A 22,560-nucleotide genomic window follows, 5' to 3' on the forward strand; every position below is an offset into this window, starting at 1 on the left:
TTACGTAGGGCCCCCCAAAAGCTTAACTAGCCCCGGACTGCTCAGCCAGTCCTGATTCCCAAAATTACGGGGAACAAACGAGTGGGATTCCCCCGTAATTTAGGAACCAGCACCTGGCTGCAGGTCCAGTGCTGGTTTTAAATATAGGGGGGAAAAAATGCGTAGGGGTCCCCCTTTCTATAAAACCAGCACCGGACCCAAACTGATTGGGGTGTAATGCCACAGAGAGGAGACCCCATCACCGGGTCTCCATGGCCAAAGCATTAACATACCAAACCAGTCAGCCTAAGCAGAGAATCTCAGGGGAGTTGGGATCTACTCCCCAAGAAGGGGTCCCCCCTCTCCCGAAACACCAGGCTTGGGCTGAAGCCCGGGGCTCTTCCCCGCACCCCTGGAGTGGTGGGTACATGGTTAATAATGTTGTATATAGTTCAAAACTATTTTAATTTACAGTGGAACTACAAGTGCCAGCATGCCTGCCCTTTGGTACTTGTGGAACTACAAGTGTCAGCAGGTGGCTGGCACCTGTAACTCCACTGTAAATTACATAGTTAAAAAAATACAGTACACACACCGTCTAAAGTAAAACTTTATTACACACCTACCTACCTCACTCACACATACTTACCTGTGCCCAGCTGGTCGGTCCCCTTCTCTACTAGAATCCGTTTGGAGTACCTGAAATAAAGATCCTATATTCACCTCCATCCTCGTGCTGGTCTCCGTAGCATCCAGGGGTCTTGGCAAAATAAAAGAACAGAACACGATCCATATACTTATTGTAACGGTGTATGTGTGTGACCTCATACACCGCTATCCGGCTCCTGACTGATCAGTGTGAACTGTCAGGAGCCGGCAGCCAATCAGCAGCTGCTAACTGTAGAGCGCCCACTGGCTCCGGCTCCTGACAGTTCCCACGTGGGCTGGTCATTGAGTCAGGAGCCGGGGCCAATCAACGGCGCTCTACTACTCCAAACAGATTCTACTAGAGAAGGGGACCAACAAGCTGGATGCAGGTAAGTATGTGTGAGTGAGGTAGGTAGGTAGGTAGGTGTGTAATAAAGTTTTACTTTAGATGGTGTGTGTTTTTGTAAACTATTTAATTTACAGTGGAGGTACAGTTGCCGGCCACCTGCTGGCACATGTAGTTCCACAAGTGCCAAAGGGCAGGCATGCTGGCACCTGTAGTTCCACTGTAAATTACAATAGTTTAGAACTATTTAACACATTATTACCCCCGTACCTACTGCTCCAGGGGTGCGGGAAAGAGCCCCAGGTTTCAGCGTAAGCCTGGTGTTTTGGGAGAGGGGTGACCCCTTCTTGGGGAGGTCCCCACCTCCCCTGAGATCCCTGGCTTGGGCTGACCAACTTGGGGTGTTAATGCTTTGGCCATGGAGTCCCGGTGATAGGGTCACCAGGCTGTGGCATTTCACCCCAGTAGGTTTGGGTCCAGTGCTGGTTTTAAATGTAGGTGGTCCCCTATGCATTTTTTTCCCCCCTATATTTAAAACCAGCACTGGCCCTGCAGCCAGGTGCTGGTTCCTAAATTACGGGGGAACCCAACTCATTTTTTTCCCTTTAATTTTAGAAAGCAGGACTGGCTGAGCAGTCCGAGGCTGGTTGTGCTTTTGGGGGGGACCCTACGTCATTTTTTTTAAGATTTAACACTTGTTTAACAGATATAACACACAAGCAGCCTTCACATATCTCACTGATACAGTATGTGCAGACTGCTTGCTCGGGTGAGTTTTGCAGAGAGAAAACACTGCAATCTCGGGTGAGTAATCTCATCTAAACTTGCTACTCGGGGGAGAAATCTCTATCTGCTTCACCATCGGCCATCTCACTTTCAGCTAAACTCACTTCTTAGTACATTTTTCAAGCTTAAAGACAGGAAAATCACCCGAGTTTCGGCGATGCAAATAGAGTTTAAAAAAAACCAAACTCAATCAGACTCAATTCTTAGTAAATTTACCCCTAAGAATCATAGCCCTAGCAAGCAGTTCCGCCCTCCTCTGTTTTGGTGAAAGCAATATTGTGAGCTGTGAGGTGGTCTAATTTGTCCGGAAATGACTGGAAATGAATGCTTTTGAGGTTAATAATACTGTAGGAAAAAAACAGTCCCAAATTATGTGATTGTAGCAGTTTCTAGCATTTTTTGATAATACAGAACCAAAACCCATGAGGGCGGTTTTGGCAAAGATAATACAGATCCAAAACCAAAAACAGGGGTCGGCACACATCACTATAAATAAGCAGTTAAATGATACTATTGACTTTTACCTAGAATTGAAGCAACACTGCCTCCTACTGTCTATTAGTATTAATGTATACTTTCTATAACATGGCAAATTTTGGGACACGTCATTGTATTGTAACTGTGGGCCTGATTCAGAGCCGAACGCTCTGACCAGAGCGCTCGCTCTGAATCAGTGCCCTCCTCCATGAAAATGGAGCGGCCTCCTGGCCGCTCGCATAGCTGTGGGTGACCACCCACAGCTATAGCGAGCGGCCAAAAAGATGGTCGCGATGGTCTTGACCATTGCGACCATCGGGCTTGCGACGGAGACCCTGCGGTAGGGTCTCGCTGCCGCAAGCCCTGGAGTGATTTTGGCTCTATCAGAGCCAAAATCACTCCCACTGACATCACTAGTGATGTCAGTGGGGCCGGGTTCAGACGGTAGGCGTTCCCATGATAACGCCTCCAGTCTGGCAGGCACACCCCCGGCACGCCCACCAAAGGGGGCGTGCTGTCAATCAACATCGACAGCACGCCCCCTTTGGTGCGAGACCCGGAGCGATGGAGAGCCCGTCGCTCGCCGGGTCTCGCGCATGCGCACGACGGAGCTCCCTCTGTCGTGTGCATGCGCAGTGGGGGAACATCGACCCGCTCGCGAGCATCCTGTGCTCGCGAGCGGGTCTGAATGACCCCCTGTGTTTCAACGTTATTTAAACATGTTGGACTATGTTCTTTTCCATGTCTATGACTATGTTTGTACAGAGTTTCCAGAGAGCGGAACCTAAGGCCTGATTCAGCACGGATCGCAATTGCAACCGCAGATCGGCCGATTGTTGCGCACTGTGCATGCACTGCATTGCAAGCACACTGCGATTTCGCATTCAGATAGGAATCCATCGCAGAGTGAGTGACAGGCCATGAACGTTTGGGGGGTGGTGATGGGAGGAGTTGTCGGAGATACGCAGGTGTGCCTGTCCATTTGAACGCTTTTGCATGGGCTTGCATGCGCAGCTTGAGTACTCACTCCGTGTTATGAGACTTGCAATTTCTGAGACAGGTCAGACCAGCTGTAATTGTGTGTGACGGGCTGATGTTCCGGCTCCGATGTTACCAATGTATACGCAGGACTGCGATGTATTACGGATGTGAGAAAGCAGCAGTGGACGTCTCTATGCTGGCTTAGTGGTGGCAGACATTAGAATATTTTCACAGCTGCATTGCGTGGGATTAAGCAACTGCGATCGCAATTGTGATCCGTGCTGAATCAGGACCCTATATGGTAGTATATAAGCTAGCCTATTGCCAGGGCCAGATTAACAATGGAGCGGATGGAGCTACAGCTCCAGGCCTCCACATAAAAATACGCCCATTGTCATGACAACATGATGTTGACTGGCCATCTGCTCTCCACACGCTCAGCCATAGATCATAAGTAGTAACATTTTATTTCTATTTACCTCACAAAATGAAGCATTTTTTTCTTTTACATATTTAGGGAGACATTGGGGCTGAGAGTATAGAGGTGTACACGCCCACATGGCACTGGCCACACCACACAGCACTGGTCACACCTCCTCTGCTTCTCATAATAGGCCCTTGTTCATTTTCAGCTCCAGGCCCATGTGGCCCTCAATCCGGCCCTGCCTATTGCAATTTAACAGCAGCCTCATTTTAGTACCTGAGATTGCATATAGCGGTCCCCATTTCAATCAGTGTTTCAGACCAACCTACTGTAATTCCAGACGCTGATGCCAAGGAGCTCTCTGGACCACTCCTCCTGAATCAATTTGTAACCAAGATTGATAAGCAGAGCTTATCAATGTGAGTATTATTAAAGCCCTGTGCATAGAAAGTACCTGGTTCCACCGGGAACAACTCCACATGATTAAAACTAAAGATGTAAGTAAGCAAATATTTTTTTAATATAAATTTTGACCTTTTTCTCATTTCAAAGGGTTACCATTGGCTATCACCAACAATAAAGCAGTATTGCATTTCACACGTAGTTTTTCATTTATTTTGTAAAATGTTTTTCTTATCGTGTGTGTAATGTGGGAACATTTGAATGAGAAGTCTGAGGGGCATGAGGTGCATGCTAGTACTATGGGGGAGCATCATAACATATGCTTGCTCTGGGATCCAGGTTTCCAATGTAAATCTCTGCGTCCACTGGGTCGGAGGCCAGGGGTAAGAGGACGAGGGCCCTGCCTGTTTCTGATGACATCCCTCCCCACACAGCACTGGCCATGCTACTCTGCTTCTCACAATAAGCTCTTGATAATTTTCTGTCCCAGGCTCAATTAGAAGTGCACCCTATAGCAGCAGCGACTGCGTATTTTGCCGCAGTGCGACTGCAACTTTAGGCGTCGTCGCTAACAGCGACATGCCTGGATTTGGCTAGCCAATCCCCTGCTACTTCCCCGGATCACCCACTCAAATCCCCAGCTCTTGCATTCAAATTTGTTCTGCGGCTCCCAGCGGTAACCATACAGACACATGCGCAGACTGAAAACATTGGTTGCATGCATGTGGCATCAACATTAATGGCACTACTGAATCAGGCCTGTAATGTCTACAATCAATAGTATGCAAACAATTGGGAATCTCTTGACCTCAGGAGGCATTTTAAGCAGTGTCATAGTCAGAAAGTAATTTGTATTCTCTCTACTGGATTCTGATGACCTCTTATCAAAGGCTGCTGTTACTTAATGCCCTCTTCAGAGGGCATTAGTTGTTCAGTCGCTATGGGAAAATCATTGTGGGAGAAGGATATTCTGATCCCTGGTTGGTCATTGCAGATTCAGAGCCGACAGTAAAGTTTATAGCTATAACTTTACTGTGAAGCTCTTCTTTGGGGCAGCTTCTATCAGAACCACTGTGCTGGCAAGGATTCATTTATAAATTCATCCTTAATTTTTTTTTTATTGTTGCTATGCAGCAGTACAAAAATTCTATTTTGGATCACCACTGACACCAATTAGTATGTTTTGATGACAATATCCTAGCAATTAAGGATCTAGTGCAAGAACTGAAAGGGTTACAATGACAGCATAATAGCTACTAAGTAATTAATACAGTAGAACATGATGGCTAATACATTTTGTAGCTACAGTATGAGACATAGCAATTAATAAACTACAATAATTTATATTAAATAATGACAGAATGATTATTTAAAACTCCTACGGGACAAATTTAAAAAGTGCAGAGTTCTATGAAAAAATAATCAGTACTTGCCAGCAATATGTTATAAATTTGCCATTCAATGTGTTATAAATCATTGATCCGGCCATCTAAAAATTATTCTCCAACTACACTGTTAAAAGTACAACTAAGGCAAAAGATTAAGGGAATCAGTATGATTTACCGCCGGACCCATGCCCGATGGTTGGAATCCCGACAGCGGCATCCAGGCAGAGGAGGAAATACCGATCATCAAAGGTAAGTATATACTAACCTATTTCTACCCCCTAACTGTAACCCTCCCTTAGGGAGGCCTAACCCTAACCTTCCCCCCCAGTGCCTAAACCTAATCCCCCCCTCTAAGTGCCTAAACCTAACCCCCCCTTCCCCGCTGCCTAAACCTGTCCCCCGGGGGGGTGCCTAACCCTAACCTCCCCCCGTGGGTGCCTAACCCCCCTTCCCCTAGCCTAAACCTAACCTCCCGGGGGGTGTCCAACCCTAAGTCCCCCCCGGGAACCCTAAACCTAACCTTCCCCTTCCACGGCTATCCGTGCTCGGCGACCGGCGTCCCTTCGATCGGGATGCCAGGCGTCAGGCTCCCGCCGTATGTCTAATGACAGGCGTCGGCATATCGATGCCTGTCTTTAGACCCTTGCCGGGATATGACAGTCAGGAAGCCGGCTGTCGAGATTAGGTCCGCCGGCTTCCCGACTGCATATCAGATTAAGGGCCTGATTGAGAGTTGGGAATAGAGACAGAGATGGCATTTAACTGTGTACCTGGGCAAACCATGTTGCAATGCAAGCGGTGTAAATACATAAATTTTTTTGCATGTAGGGTAAATATTGGCTGCTTTTGTATGTAGCTCACAAATACTGCACAGCTTTATTATTACTCTACAATTTAGATGTCAGTTTGGACACACTCCTCCCAAATCTAACTCTCTCTGCACATTTTAAATCTGCCCCACCTGTGGTGCAGCATGGTTTCCCCAAGATGATCAGTTGAGAGAGAGATCTCTCTCTGGCCCTGATTCAGAGATGGACGCTCTGACAGAGCGCTCGCTCTGAATCAGGGCCGTCCCTCTGAATTTTAGAGCGGCCTCCTGGCCGCTCGCATAGCTGTGGGTGACCACCCACAGCTATAGTGAGCGGCCAAAAAGATGGTCGCGATGGCCAAAACCATCGTGACCACCGGGCTTGCGACGAGACCCTTGTGGTAGGGTCTCGTCTGCCGCAAGCCCTGGAGTTCTTTTGGCTCTATCAGAGCTAAAAGTACTCCCACTGACATCACTTGTGATGTCAGTGGGGCCGGCCCCAGATGGTAGGCGTTCCCATGGGAACGCCTCCGTCTGGCCAGCCACGCCCACCAAAGGGGGCGTGCTGTCACTCACCATCGACAGCACGCCCCCTTTGTAGCAGGACCCATAGCGACGGCTTGCCTGTCGCTATCCGGGTCTCGCGCATTCGCACGACAGAGCCGGGTCCGTCGAGCACTCGCGAGCGGGTCTGAATCAGGCCCTCTATTCCCAAATCAGGCCCTAAGAATCCAATATCAAACCGAAAGCAGTTACTGCTGATTTCTGCTCGAATCCCCTCTGCCTGACAGGGAAGGTGTACAGGCCCTGAGCAGATTCAGACGGAATAGCTAAACTGCTCGCAAGCAGCTTAGCTATTCCATCTGTGCTGATATGGTAATGCAGCAGGAGGCATCACGCCTCCTGCTGCATTACGAATCCGAGCTGTGTTATCCAATGCAGCACACGCCTCAGTTTCAGGAATCAGAGGTTATCGCCGCCCCCAAATGGCAGCAGACTGTCAATCACTGACAGTCTGCTCCCAATCTACATGCACATGCGCAGAACGGGTCTGGCGCCTGCGTAGATTACTGAACATCGGGAATATGCATTCAGCAGTGCGCTGAATAAGGCCCACAGTTGTTTCCAGTACCCTGAAGGTACAGTAGGTGGCTTCTGGGCAACAATACACCCTAAAGGTGTCCCTAGCAACTGTAGAGAAATGCCAGACACCAGTAACTGCTTTATTAAAAGTATATGATAATGCTGCAGCATTAAAATAACCATGCTGTACATACCACCACCTAGCAGCTATCTTATATATTAAATCAGAGGCCCCCAGATGCTTTCCTCAAGGCAACTCAACAGTTCAGGTTTAAAGGTGCCCATCTACTAGAAGACATGAAAACGACTGCACAATTTCAACATTGTAATCATGCAGTCGTTTGTCAGTCTGTGATGAGCCTACACGGAACCAGCAGTCATTCAGTGTAGGAACATCAATCATCTGCAAACATGCTGAACCTGACGTTATCGTCAGGTTGACCATCATGTTTGCCCGACTATAGATGTCTAAACGACCAGCGGGAGCACGCATTGGTGGTCGTTTTAGGCATTTTTACAATAGATTTGCAAACGATTTATGAACGATTGAACGATAACTATATCATTATCGTTCAATCGCTCAATTTAAACGTCTAGTGGATGGGCACCTTTAGAGAGAGATCCTTGGTTGAGCACAGGTGGTTAAATAAAATTGAGTTTATATTTTAAATCACCTGTGGACAAGCATGGATATCCTTAAAACCTTGACTTGACTGTTAGGGTACTTTGAGATACGTGTTCGGGAACCTCTGTATTAAATACTTCCCACAATTCTTAGATTATGAACTAATTTAGCCAGAGCCATCTTTACCTTCGACTTCATGTAATTGTGTGTAATTTGTTCTTGCCATAATACCCTCTATGTATAAACAACAATAATAAATAATATTATTTTGTACAGTAGACCATTATAATTCTGTGAATAAAAGTATAAATTATTCTTATTCTTTATATCTTTTGGGAATATTTAGTCAGAAGTTAAATGGACAAATATAACCCAATCCTATCCACCTCTCCTGCAGTTTTTCAGATCATCAGTGGACTCCCTGCACTTAGGCCTCAGTACGATTTGCCCCTTCTGCTAGATTACAAACCTGGCGTCATGTGGTTTAAAGTGAGTGGTGGGATTACGTTCTCATGCTTCACTGTTCGAGCCACTGAAGGAGAAAACATGTAGGGGCAATAGCAGTGGGCTTAGTACAGCCAGCCACCAGAGTTTAAAAAACCCAAAAACCTGGAGGTAAGAACTTTTCTAAAATGTGTATCTAGCAAACCATTACCTAAACTATAAGGGGTACATTTACTAAAGTGAGAGTTTTTGGAAGTGAGTTTTAGAAGAGATGTTGCCCATAGCAACCAATCAGATTCTACTTAACATTTAACTAGCACCTTCTAGAAGATAATAGCTAGAATCTGATTGGTTGCTATGGGCAACATCTCTTCTAAAACTCACTTCTAAAAACTCTCACTTTATTAAATTTACCCCTAGGTATTCATTTGCAAAAATAGATAATTTTAGTAGAGTTTACAGATTGAACCCTGGGGCTCATTAAGAATTGAATGTACACCCACTTGCTGAGTGTACCTTAGCAAACCAAACGTAGGGATAGGGGCTGATATATGCATTTCTTTCTGTGCATGCAGTGCAGGAGCATCAGCACATCTAAGATGTGCTGCTGCAGGCTCATAGGGTTTGATTCAGAGATTTCCACTTATGTATTCGCAGCTGCAATCCCACAAGCAGCTGCTGTTCAATATATGCTAATGATGTAGCCGACTGGAAATGTATTGAGATGCCCACTTCCGGCTTTGCAGATCCAAGCAAGTGCATACCAATACACAGTCACCATCGCAGGTCATTTAAGAATAAACCCCCTGATTAGCCCTATGGACATGCAGAATGGACTTTGAACTCAAACATCGGAACCAATATACCTGCATAAGGGATCGCAGGCACAAGTTACGACATGCCCCAATAACAGGTCGGACACACCTGCGCTTTTTGGCGCCACTCCCCATTACCTCCCCCAAATGATCCCTGAATGTGAATCATTGTGCAAGGTAATCCTCACTGCAAGCAGCCTAGCAAAGGTTTATACATAGAATAGTACACGTACGCTACATGACTGTTGGACGTTATCATAGCTCAATTCTATTACACATCACATAGACATGAGTCACTCGCACTGTAATGTTTGTCATTAATGAAAAAATGAGTTACCTTGTGGGAGATATATTATTGTAGGACATATCCTTCCACTAATGTTTCTCCTGCTTTATCAAGGTACAGCAGGAAGCAATAACTCAGATATGTATTTTTGGTACCCCGCTGCAGCCCAAAAGTTCACTTATGAGTATTGCTACCTAGATACATACATGTACAGTATATGTCTGTGTCATCCCTCTATACTGTATATGATATACAACTGTTGGATGTGTTCAAATTAATGTATTTACCTAAAAATACAGTAGCTTAATGGTACTGTATACCAGTGTGTTAGGTATACATATATATTGCTAGTACTTTTATACATGCATGTTAATTCGCTCCCTGAGGGGAGGTTGATATATCCCAGTTAGCTGATCACCTACTGGGGCTTGTGGTAGGGACTCTCCCATCTCTGACAGGAACGGGGGAGTCCTGCCTGTGCTGTGTGTGCAGAGGGCAGTTGTCAGTTACGGCAGTACATGCAGTCAGTGGGAAACTGACTGGCATGTGACTGCAGGGTATAAATAGGAGACCAGCACTAAAGCACGGTGCGATGTGCACCCAGCGATGCGATCCAGGATCCGACCACCAACATATCGAGCAGTCCCCACACACGAAGCGATCCGGTGCTCGACCGCCCGATATACCAGCCTCGCCCCCTTCTACCACATAGACCAGCATGATATCATCCGTCGATTCTCCTGATCTCTTTTGCATGTAGAAAGATCTGGCGGAGCGACGGACAACCCACGGGAGCGCGCAGCGAACGATACCACACTCAGAATTATATAGCTGCGATATCATTCCAATCCGTCGGATCGGCCGCTATATCGCTCCGTATGTGGGGGCCTTTACAGTTAGGCTGAGTCTCCTGAGGTAACTGGCTGTGAGGCAGGAGCTGCACTGGCAGGTGATCGCTGCCTGTCACTGGTGAGGGAGGTTGAGCATTCTTCATCATGTCTGCACACATTGCGCCATTTAATTACCCGCAGCAGCATACGCTACAGTACGCTATGGTGTACTACGATCACACCATGCAATTCTATGGAGGCATGGGTGCGAATGCAGTGTGCGTATCCACTCGCGCGCGCAAGCCTTGCGTGGCATGATTTGCTGTAGCAGGACACATCTGTGTCTGCCTGCATATTATAAGCGTAACACAAAGAAAGTGCTTAACCCCAGCAGATCACAGGCAAACCTATACGTTAGGCACAGGAGCAGCGTCATAGTTAGAGCTACACCATTGATATTTGGGAAGCTCAGAACAGCAAATGAAAGATAAAAGATCAGCGTATTGTTTAAAGATAGATATTGGCAGTCACATGTCTATCAGCCGTAGTTCTCCGAGAAGGCCAGGACTGAGCAGTATAAAGGAAAAGCATCACAATCTAGCATGTTGAGGCTGAACATTAGAGTTCAGCCTCAAGATAAAATAAATAACTAAGTATCAGCTGAGTATAAATCAGAGAATAACCACTGTTCCATTCAGGACAGGGAAAATATCAGTACCTGCAAAACAAACAGTCTCCAGATTTTGAGCTTGCTATTTAATGTCTATCCTGCTCTAGTAACTCAGATTTCTAGCCTAGGAAATATAACAACCTTGGAAAGTGCACCATTGTAGTAAAGTCAGTTGAATGGAACTATCTTTATTTTTGGGGCCCCATGGTTTAGTTAATGTCTTTCTTGAATATAAATAATATGACTGTATTTAGTATCTGCATGTACTAGCAGTGTTACAAATTAGTATTGTTCATTGGTTTAAGATGACCAGTTAGCTTATTTAGCCAAGGCCCTTTGGTCATACTGTTTGAATCAAACAGGATTCATAGCTCGTTCAGTTTAAACATTCTGCTCTAGCACTTGCCATCTTAGATTAAAGCAGTGGTTCTCAAACTCGGTCCTCAGGACCCCACACAGGTCATGTTTTGCAGGTCACTCAGCAGGTGCACAGGTGTAGTCATTACTCACTGACACATTTTAAAAGGTCCTCAGGTGGAGCTAATTATTTCACTTGATTCAGTGTGGAGACCTGGAAAACATGCACTGTTTGGGGTCCTGAGGACCGAGTTTGAGAACCTGTGGATTAAAGTTACTTGTGACTGAGTTTAGTAAAATAAGAATTTATTTCAGGTTGTAATGAATCATATTTGCTTTCATAGTTACATAAAATTTGTTTAATATTTTTTTCTTGTAAAGGTTACTGCTAATTGTATATTTAGGTGTAATCTGTATATTTTAATGCAAACTATATGTTGTTGTAATAAAATGTAAGTTTTCAGTTTTTATATTCTGCAACTTATCTTGAACACTGATTAAAATGTAGTGAGATTGGAAATGATGGGTGTCATCTTTTGAAAACACCAAATTGAGACATTTTTCTGTTTTGAAGAGCACCCCTTTACCTCTCTACTGGAAATAGGGGAACATGTGTCAGCCTGATAGGAAGGCCATCAAGAGCTGGTGAGCGATTCACATGCAATTCCACCTAAGTGTCGGTATATTACATATTAACATCTCGCCCACTGCAGTGGGGGAGAGAAAACTCTGGCAAACCCTGCAAGTCCCGTAGTGCTAATGCGCCACATTGTGCCTCCTGGCCATCCCCTATGCATATGTACAAGATCTCACAAAAAAATGTGAGATGTCATTCAGCAAGGATGATGCGAGGATACAGACGTCGCTGATCTGTCAGGTACTGCTGGACACATGCATGCAGGTAATCCTTATGATATGTTTAGAAACGATAAGCCACATCCTGTAGGTGTTCTTACAATTTTTGTAGCTATAGCTGCCTGGTTTCCATCACCATACAACAGTATGGCGATGGCAAAATTGTTACATATTTGCAGAGAAACCTTATTTTTTCTCTATGGTAACTGCTTTAATACAAATGTTCGATTTACTGTAAATGGCAAATTGCACTGTATCTAGTGCATTTATCACGTATCTACTGTTAGTACATCTCCCCCATTGTTAGTCATAACAATGTTAGTAATAAGTTAATTTAACAATTTTTTAAAATCCTGGAAAATAAAAATTTCCTGTCTCTAACATTGCTGCTTTGTCAGGAGATTCCTTCCATGTTACCTATTCTTCACAAAACACGTAAATCAGAATGCAAAACAGACAATGACAAGATTAGTGCTGCAATATGCGCACTTACCTCTAAATTCAGCAGTCGTTTGCTGGTTCAGCTTAGCCATGCATTTTCTCTCCTGGTCTTTGATTTCAAGTTGCAGTTTGCAATCTGGGTGAAAACCATTTACCTTGAAAAAGAACAAATAAATGTTGTTATTTTGAATATTGCAGTTAATATTTAATATAAAGAACATATTTTGCAAACAAATGAAAGCATTTCCATTCCAGAGTAAAACTCGACCATTACTTTTTATTTGCAATCTACAATATCATATGTTGTACAGCCAGGCGATAATGTGGTGCACTCACGGCCTGATTCAGAGCCGGACGCTATTTGCGCTCGCTCGTTCAGAAAAAGGGGCCGGCTATTTAAATAGATAACTCGCTCTTTGCGGTTTGTTGACGCCTCTATGTCTGAGCGAGCAAACGAAACATGCGCTCACTATTTTGTAAAGACGCCCCCTGGCCGCTCGCAACCTACGTCATCTCCGCTATTAGATTAATCGAGTACATCGAAAGGCGTCTGAACTGCTCGCAGTGCTTGTGGTTGGATTTTCCTACCGCAATCATGCGAGCAGTTCAGGCTAAGAAACAACCAAGTGACGTGGCCGATGACGCTGCTTTGTTAATTATGCACACCCTTAAAACGCCCGTTTTGACCTTTTGGCATGCCTGCGTTCGGAACTCCACTCCCCGTTTTCAAGCACCTTCCCCTGTTACCACCCACAAACGCCTCATCCTGTCACTCAAATTAGCAGGCACTCGCTATTTGGTGAGCGCTCGATTTCCGATCGCTCTGACTGGTTAGCGCATGCGCATTACGACCCATACGCATGCAAAGTTGTGCGAACATCGCTTGGAGCGAACGAGCGGCCGCTTACGAGCGGCTCTGAATCAGGCCCTCATTGTGTGTTTGAGAGAGCATGTGGAGTATACATCACATAATAGGAAATTCACAATCCTGTCAAAATATTTTTCATACAAAATATTCTCGGTCTTGTCCTTTTAAATCTAGTTTGAACCTGCACCTCGCCTCATCCTTGGTAACCACCTCTTGCTCCTGCTTACTTAGACTTCCTTCACTGTCGCTATCTGCCTATGGCTTTTTTACCAAGTAAAACTCTCCCGCAGGGCCTGATTCAAAGTTAGGAGCAAATCAAAAAAGGAGCAAAAAAAAAAAAAAAAAAGGAGAAATACAAAGTGCATCTGACTCATCATTTGACTACGATTCCAGGATCATGCACTTACAAAGTGTATCTACATCTGATGCAGCTTCCAGGGTCCTGCACTCTAGTGCATACTGGGGGCGATCCAGACCCGCTCGCTGGGCTGCGATCGCTCGTAGCCGGCCGATTGTCGCAAACTGCACGTGCGGAAAAGACGCAGTGTGCGGACTTCTGGCTCCGCCCCCAATGGAGATGGCTGCAGGCTGAGCCAGCTCCTCCATAGCCGCAACAACATCCGTGATCTTAGCCCTCTGACGGGCTCACACAGCTGGACCGAAGCCACCACTACTAAGGGGATTACCTCCTCCACGTATGGAGAGGTATTTTTCCCCTCTAATGCCAGGTAACATCCAGCGCCAATGCTTTCAGGCAGACAAGGGCAGATCCAAGATGGCGCTAGCGACCTCCGCGGCTCCCACGACCTCACCCTCACCAGCTTCTCCACAGCCTCATCACTCTTCTGTGCCCTCCTCTGCCCCTTCCTCACCCTCTGGTGCCCCTCCTGAAGATATACAACAAGGTTTCCTGGTGTCTTATGCAGACATTGTTAAAGTTATCAAGGAGAAGGCAAGCTTTACAGGAGGCTGATACCAACATTGTCCAGCTTAAGCACAGGGTTCAAGTTACTGAGAACAGACTGGGTGATACTTTCCACAATGTCTCAAATTTAAAGCAGCAGTACGATTTGCTTTATAAGCAGCATATGCAGGTTATGAATAAGGTGGACGACCTTGAAAACAGTTTGCGAAGAAATAACTTAAGAACCGTGGGTCTTCCGGAATCTGTGAAAGGTGACGCACTGCTGTTCCGATTCATTACTGTTTCTTTGTCGGAATTACTACAGGTGCAAGACTCAAGCGAAGCTATGATAGTGGAAAGAGCATACCGACTTGACCCCTCACACTCTAACGCTGATGCACGCCCTAGAGTGACTATATTCCGCTGCCTTAACTTTCTTCACCGAGAAACTCTGTGGCAAGTGTCTAGACATCAACGCTCCATTACTTGGGATGGACATAAATTGTTCCTCTTCCAGGATTACTCCGCAGAAGTGACAAGAGCATGATATGTGTGGTTAAAAACAACCGTCGCTTTGCATTATTGTCCCCTGTCCGTCTTCGCATATTTACAGCGGAAGACACAGATGCTTATCTCCGAGAAGAAGCCCAAGCTGAGTTGATCCCTACTTCTCCCTCCCGTGTGGACTCACAGCACTGAGGGCCTGATTCAGACCCAGTCGCAAGCGCTTGAGCGCTCGCAAGTGGGTCGATGGTGGACTCTGCACATGCGCAGCAGCTGCACTACGCGTGCGCAAGCCCCGGAGCGAGGAGAAATTCTCTCGCTCTGTGGCTCACTACAAAAGGGGCGGCTGTCGATGTTGATCGACAGCTCGCCCCATTTTGTAGGCGTGGCGTGGTGGTGGCTTCACAAACGGAGGCGTTCCCAAGCGAATGCCTGCCGTGTGTGGGCGGCCTCACTGACATCACCAGTGATGTCAGTGGGAGAGCTTCCGGCTGGGGTTTGCAGCAGACGAGACCCTACCACAAGGGTCTTGTCGCAAGCCCCGATGGTCGCGATGGTCTTGACCATCACGACCATCACCCTGGCCGCTTGCAATAGCTGTGGGTGGTCACCCACAGCTACAGGAGCGACCAGGAGGCTGCACAAAAAACCCCAAAAAAGGCCCTGATTCAGAGCGAGCGCTCTATCAGAGCATCAGTCTCTGAATCAGGCCCTGAGTGTGATATATGTTGATATTACTTTTCACTTCAAATTTCTTGGAATCATAATGCTCTCCTGTTTCAGGAGCTGGTATTGTATATCTTTACAATATGCTGTTGCATTATACTGTACATGCTGTTTTATTTTGCATAGTTTCCTAATTTCAAGTATGTTCCAGTTATCTTTTTGATGGTGGTATAGGTTCGGTTATCATAACTATTTCACCCATCTCATCCCACATCGGTATATTTTTATATGCTGAGTGCTTTGTTATCCTGTTTAAATATATGGGATGGTCATTGTAAGCTGTTGCTCCCTGGAGCCCCTCTTTCTCCGTTGTAGTTTAGGTGTGGTGCTACACTGGTTGTGCACTCACCTCAGTTATCTGTTGCTATGACTGCCTGGAAGTTCATTTCTTGGCCTGCAGGCCTGCGGGAGACTTTTGTCCTCGCCCTAATTTTACTAGTTGCCAAAACTGGTTCTTTTCACCTTACTGTTTTTTTTTTCATTATTTTTATTTTATTTTTCTGTTTTTCATTTGATTCCAGAGTGCACTGGATTCTTCTCATTCTTCTTAATTGATATGATATTTATTCAAGATGCCCATTTTCAACTGATTTTATGTATATTGGGATTTATCTGTGTTGGCATTCTTTATGTGGCGATTTTTACTCACTTTGCGATAACTATTTTATTACTCTATATATTGACTATATATAATGTGTACTGTATGTGTCCTATAATATTAGTCCTGCCCTAATATGGCTCCTTTAAAAATATGCTCATGGAACATACAGTAGGTGGGGTTAATTTTCCTATAAAAAGAAAAAAGATTTTCACCTATATACGGAAGCTGGGGATGGATGTTGTAACGCTACAGGAAACACACTTGCTAGAGGCCGAAGTTTTAAAGTTAAGAGCCGTATTCAATTTGAGCGGACCCGTGATACTTTTCCGCCTCCCGGACTTTTCGCCTACTTCGCCTGTTTTGCAAGCGGAAAAGTATCGCGCGCGTCCCTGCGTATCCCCATTTTCAATTTGAAAGTACGCGAAAACGGGACCCGGCGAAACTGAAACAAGCGGAAAGTCATGTCAGATTTGGGGAAATCAGCCTGTGACCCCCCAAAAGATGCTCTGACATGGGGGTTCACTAAGGTACCCCCGGATTTGGCTTGCTGAAGGTATATGGTGTTTTTAAATGGGCTCAATAGCTGCTAAATTGCGTTTTTGTATAAGTGGTGAAGAATAGTAATCAGGAGTTTTTTTTGCAGAAAATAACTTATCCCAGCAAATTTGGGGTACTTCAAAATGGGGGCCAGCATATTTTAAAGTTGCTAAAGTTTAAAAAATCATGAAAAATCCACCTGCTGCAAGTACCTGCAATGAAAAAAACACATGGGGCATACTTGGGGACCCCCCCTGGAGTCTAGTTCGCTAGTTTTTAACTTTGTCCCTCAACATTTTTTTTTTTTTGCCCCCAGAATGAAAGTTCTTTTTTGGGGTGTTCTTAACTATTTTTTTGACACAATTTACCTTTGGGGGACTGTCTGAAGGCTGCACGGGGGTTCCCTCAATGTTGCACCCCAAAACACCAATTCTGCACTTTTTTCCGCCTACTATTCATAGGCGAAACTTTGTCGCCTATTACATTGCATTGACTTTCCACCTAGGTGGAAAGTCTTTCAAATTGAATACGGCAATACTTTTTTGCTTGTCAAAATGATGTAATCGGCGAAACTCTTTAGCAGATTCCGGCTTTTCGCTCCAAATTGAATACGGGTCCAAATATTATGGATACTCCGTTCTGTATAATACTAATTATTCTTCCAAAAAACGTGGAGTAGCTACATTGGTTAGAAAACAATTAGCACCGCAATTACATTCTTCCCTGGTGGACCCCTTGGGAAGATATGTTACCTCTGATGTCACTATTTCAGGTGATAGGTTTACCTTCTGTAATTTATATGCACCTAATGTGTACTCCAAACGTTTTCTACAACTGATATTAGCCAAGCTTAGCCCGTTTATAGATTCCTCTTTGATTGTGGAAGGGGACTTTAATATTTTGACCTCTGTTTTTATGGACCGACAATCCCCCCCCCCCACTCGTCCTAATCACCCACCTCCTATTGGTATCCCACAAATTAATTCAGAAATACACTTGGTATGGAGAACTTTTCATCCAACTGATAGAGAGTTTACATGCTTGTCCGCAGCCCACGCCACTTTATCACACATTGACTACATTTTAGTGTCAGAAAAGTTGCTTTCTGGAGTTGAAGACGCTAATATTTAAACCATTAGCTTATCTGATCATGCCTTAATTTGGATTTCTTTAGTTCCAAAGGTTGATAGTGGTTCATATAGGCCCTGGTGGTTCCAATCTGGCAAACTCAGTTAAATTTCGAAAGATGCTGGAAGCCCGTTGGCATGAATATCTCCAGAATAATGAGATACACAAGTTTTTTCCCTCCTTGTTCTGGCAGACAGCCAAATCTGTCATGAGAGGTGATATCATTGCATTTGTCTCCAAATATAAGAGAGAATGTGCCCAACTATATGTACAGGCTCAATCAGATCTCACGTCCTCCTTTTAGGAGTTTAAATCTTGTCCTTCCCCTAGTACTCGTGAGAAATACCAGAAAGCCAAAGCTCATTTTGAAGGTGTTTTGGATCAGCTCGCTTCCCGACATCCCTTTTGTAAGTAGTGTCAATTTTACAAACATGGAAATAAGGCGGGCAGGCTCTTGTCTAATCTATTACGCAGCCATACTGCACCATTTTCTATTTCAGTACTTCGCTCCCCTGATGGTTGTCACGTACACAAGGGTCAAAACATTGTTAATTTATTAAAAATGTTTTATGCAGAATTGTGTTCTATCCCTTCTATAGATTTGAATCATAAGACAGTTTTTTGGGATTCTATTGCTTTGCCCTCTATCTCCTCAGATGCTGCTACTTCTCTGTTGGCGCCTATAATGCCTGAAGAGGTGGTTGCTGCCATCAAGAAATTGAAACCCTTGAAGGCTCCAGGCCCAGATGGATATTCTGGGGAGTTTTTCAAAAAGATCTTTGTCCTCCATTGATGTCCTTTTTTAATACTATTCTATCTGAATATAATATTCTTCAATACTTTAATTCAGTTATAATTAAAGTGTTACCAAAACCAGGTCTTGACCCTGAACAGCCGGCCTCATACCGTCCTATCTCTCTTTTAGATGTGGACTATACATTATTTATGAAGATTATTTCAGATCGAACTGGGTTCATTTGGGGTAGACATTCCACAGTTAATATAAGAAAGGTGATCTCTGTGATTCAGGCGTCAACCTTTCTTCTGCCCCTCCTCCACAGGTCATTATTTCTATGGATGCCAAGAAGGCTTTTGACCTGGTCACTTGGGATCACCTCTACATGACCCTGCTTAAATTTGGTTTTCCCCCTGATTTTGTCTCTCTCCTTCAGGCGTTGTATACTTCCCCAACCACCCAGGTTTCCAGCAATGTTTATCTATCTTCTCCATTTCAGGTTAGCCGGGGTATGCGCCAGGGTTGCCCCATGTCCCCTCTATTATTTGTTGTGGCACTAGAGCCGCTGGCTATAGCCCTTCGTTCATTGGTTGAATTCACTGGTATCTTTATTGGGCAGACAGAGCTTAAACTCTCTCTATTCGCGGACGATATGTTGGTCTTTGCCTCAAACCCAACAAATTCTATACCTGCCATTATAACATTGTTGTCCAATTTCAGTTCTGTTGCGGGGTATAAGATTAACTTGCATAAGTCTGAATTGCTACCTTTGGGTCGTATCACTAATGAAGATCTGAAAGACCCAGCTTATGGTCATTTTCGTATTACTACGTCTAGGTTTAAATATCTTGGTATAACCATCCCCTTAGTGTTGCCTTCCCTTTTATAACCTGAATTTCACCCCAGTATTAACCCAGATGACTAGATTGCTGGAGGCCTGGAAGCTTTTACCTCTATCCCCGTATAGCTCTGATTAAAAGTGTGGTTTTCCACCAAACTCTCCTATCCTATCCAAATGCTTCCCATTTCCATCTCACACTTACATATAAAATTTTGCACCAAATTTTGCACGGAATTCTTGTGGAAGGGTAAGCGTCCAAGAATAGCTGCCTCCAAATTGCAGTTGTCCAGGGAAAAGGGTGGATTGGGTTTACCTAACATTAATATGTTCTCTAAGGCTATTTTTGTTAGATATATCAGTGACTGGCTTTTATATAGGGAAATATACACCCATGCGCCTTCTGAGTCAGCATTATTTGCCCCTTATTCTGCAGCAGCTTTACTTCATATGCCCAAGAGACTCATTCAGACCCATTCGCTATGCTGCGCTCTCTCATGTCTGATGTCTTAGTGTGCGATCGCGGAATTTGCATATCTGCCCCATGATGGCTGTGAGAGAGCGCAGCATAGAGAATGGGTCTGAATGAGCTCCACTGACTCTAGCACCAGCTACCTGCGTTTAAGTACTTCTTGCATCCATTTAGTTCCCATTTATCCCAAGCATTTACCATCTAGGCTGTTCTGAACTTGCACCCATTCCAGTTGATGTTCCACTACATGCTGGTGCATCCTTCTATCGGTACTGTACAGCAGTATCATTATCGCCTGCAGGCTGACACCAGTACTACATGCACTTTGCTGTGGTCATCTGCTAACTATTGCTGCTTACTACATTTCTGAGTACAGTATAATCCAGACACTATACCTGCCAGTGGCGGAACTCCCAGAGACAATGGAGTCATTTGCCGCCGGGCGTCAGCCCTGAAGGGGGCACCTGGCTCCAATGTCCCCAGGAGCTGCATGGAGAAGGAGCGCCGCTGATCGGCGCTCCACCTCCATTGGCGTAACTACGGAGGGTGCAAGGGGTGCGGTCGCACCCCTGCACCCTCCATTTGCCGGGCGCCTGCTGAGTGTGTTACCAGCGGGCGCCCGGCTCCTATCCTCCTGGCGGTAGCCGGAGGACGGAGCTCCCTCCGTCTTCCGGGTCCCGCAGTGTACTATGGGAGTGACGTCATAACATCACTCCCATAGTGCCGAGGAGCGGACGCCGGGGATGGAGCTCAGGAGTGAGCTCCGTCTTCCGGGTCCCGCAGTGCACTATGGGAGTGACGTAATGACGTCACTCCCATAGTGCCGAGGAGCAGACACCAGGTATGGACGGCAGCAGCACTGGAACGGGGATAAAGGTAAGTGTTTGTTTGGTTTTTTTGTGTGTGTGTGCGCGCGGTAGGGGGCAACTACAAGGGGCCTCACTACTGGGGGCAACTACAAGGGGCCTCACTACTGGGGGCAACTACAAGGGGCCTCACTACTGGGGGCAACTACAAGGGGCCTCACTACTGGGGGCAACTACAAGGGGCCTCACTACTGGGGGCAACTACAAGGGGCCTCACTACTGGGGGCAACTACAAGGGGCCTCACTACTGGGGGCAACTACAAGGGGCCTCACTACTGGGGGCAACTACAAGGGGCCTCACTACTGGGGGCAACTACAAGGGGCCTCACTACTGAGGGCAACTACAAGGGGCCTCACTACTGAGGGCAACTACAAGGGGCTCACTACTGGATGTACTGCATAGGGGGACCATTACTGGGCAGCACTACATAGGCAGACCACTACTGGGGGGCATTATATAAAAGGAACTGCATAAGGGGGGTGGCGGCAGCTGGGGCTGGCATAGGTGCAGGGGGTGGTACATTTTAGTTTGGGGGGGCACTAACATTTATCTTGCCTCCGGGCACCTGGGATGAAGTTACGCCACTGATACCTGCCATGCTTCTGGCACTTTATCCAGTATTGTCCCAAAGACTATATCATATCTGCTCATTCAAGCACCCATTCGTAGCCTCCAAGTAGAGTTCTGAGGAGTAGGAACATTATCAAGGCTTCAATCTTCCATTACGCTCTCACATACAAAACTAAGCTCATGTGTCCTGATCCAAATGTACAAAACCCTGGTGACATGTGGTTTCCTTTTGTTGCTCCTCCTGGAACGCCTGTTCATTGATAGGTTATCTGTACTTAATGTCTCAATCTCTAAGATATGTTCAACTGCAGGTATGTCTAGCAACACCAGTCTCTGTGGCTGTATAATACTCAGGTTGCCTTTGTAACTTTGACATTTCACAAATGATAGCCTTTGCTTTGTTTACAGTATCCTAGCATGATGCATTCAATGGATTTAGGATCAAGTTTGTGTCTTCTCTCTTTGGGTACTCACAAAGCAGAATGAGTCTGCGCACTGAGCTCTCTTGTGTTGGTGAGCTGCTAGCAACTTATAGGTACCCTAGCCTATAAAGTAGAAATCAATAGAAAAAAGATGTTGCTGTGCTCAACCTCTATAGTGGTATTAATATTTAAGACCCATCTGTTAATGCGGAATTGACCAAATCAGAGTGTAGTGCAGGGTAGTCATGCACTAAATTATATACCAAACTGTCAATGATTATACTTACCAGCGCATGTTAACATCATGCAGTTATAACTATCACCACCTCCACAGATTGGCAGCTTTTTACACCATCTTACTAGTAACCATATGTACCAGCAATCATTACCACTCTTTCCAGAGTGTTTGACTGACAGTCATTTAAACCTATTCACATTGACCATATGAAGCACCAATCACATAGCAGGATTTGCATGTATTCGGACCGCCCCCAGACAACTTATATAGATCCCTAGAATTCAATCATGACATTATCTCTTTGAAAAAGGCCTGAATAGGCTGAAACGCGTTGGAGCTCATTGAACGTCTTTATTACAATTTATTTGAACCATTTCCTAAGACTATAGATCAGCGTGCACATTGCTATCATCCGGAATCAGTGCAAAACATACAGTCCCTCTTGCAAGACACTGTCTCCTGCAGTACTATAGTCACATGACCAACCCCCGGAACACCAAGGAA

The 22,560-nt window shown here is 45.3% G+C and overlaps 1 protein-coding gene across 2 annotated transcripts in view; it reads right to left on the minus strand.

Moving 5' to 3' along the window:
- Positions 1–22,560, minus strand: part of VIPR2 (vasoactive intestinal peptide receptor 2) — a 194,513-nt gene that overhangs the window by 148,103 nt on the left and 23,850 nt on the right. For both annotated transcript variants that reach the window (XM_088445404.1, XM_088445403.1), the window contains exon 2: positions 12,698–12,800. In XM_088445404.1, the coding sequence (XP_088301530.1) occupies positions 12,698–12,800 (103 nt within the window). The remainder of the gene's footprint in view (positions 1–12,697; positions 12,801–22,560) is intronic.

Source organism: Taudactylus pleione, unplaced genomic scaffold (genome assembly GCF_031769625.1).
Source record: "Taudactylus pleione unplaced genomic scaffold, aTauple2 ptg000380l, whole genome shotgun sequence".
NCBI classification, from domain to species: Eukaryota; Metazoa; Chordata; class Amphibia; order Anura; family Myobatrachidae; genus Taudactylus; species Taudactylus pleione.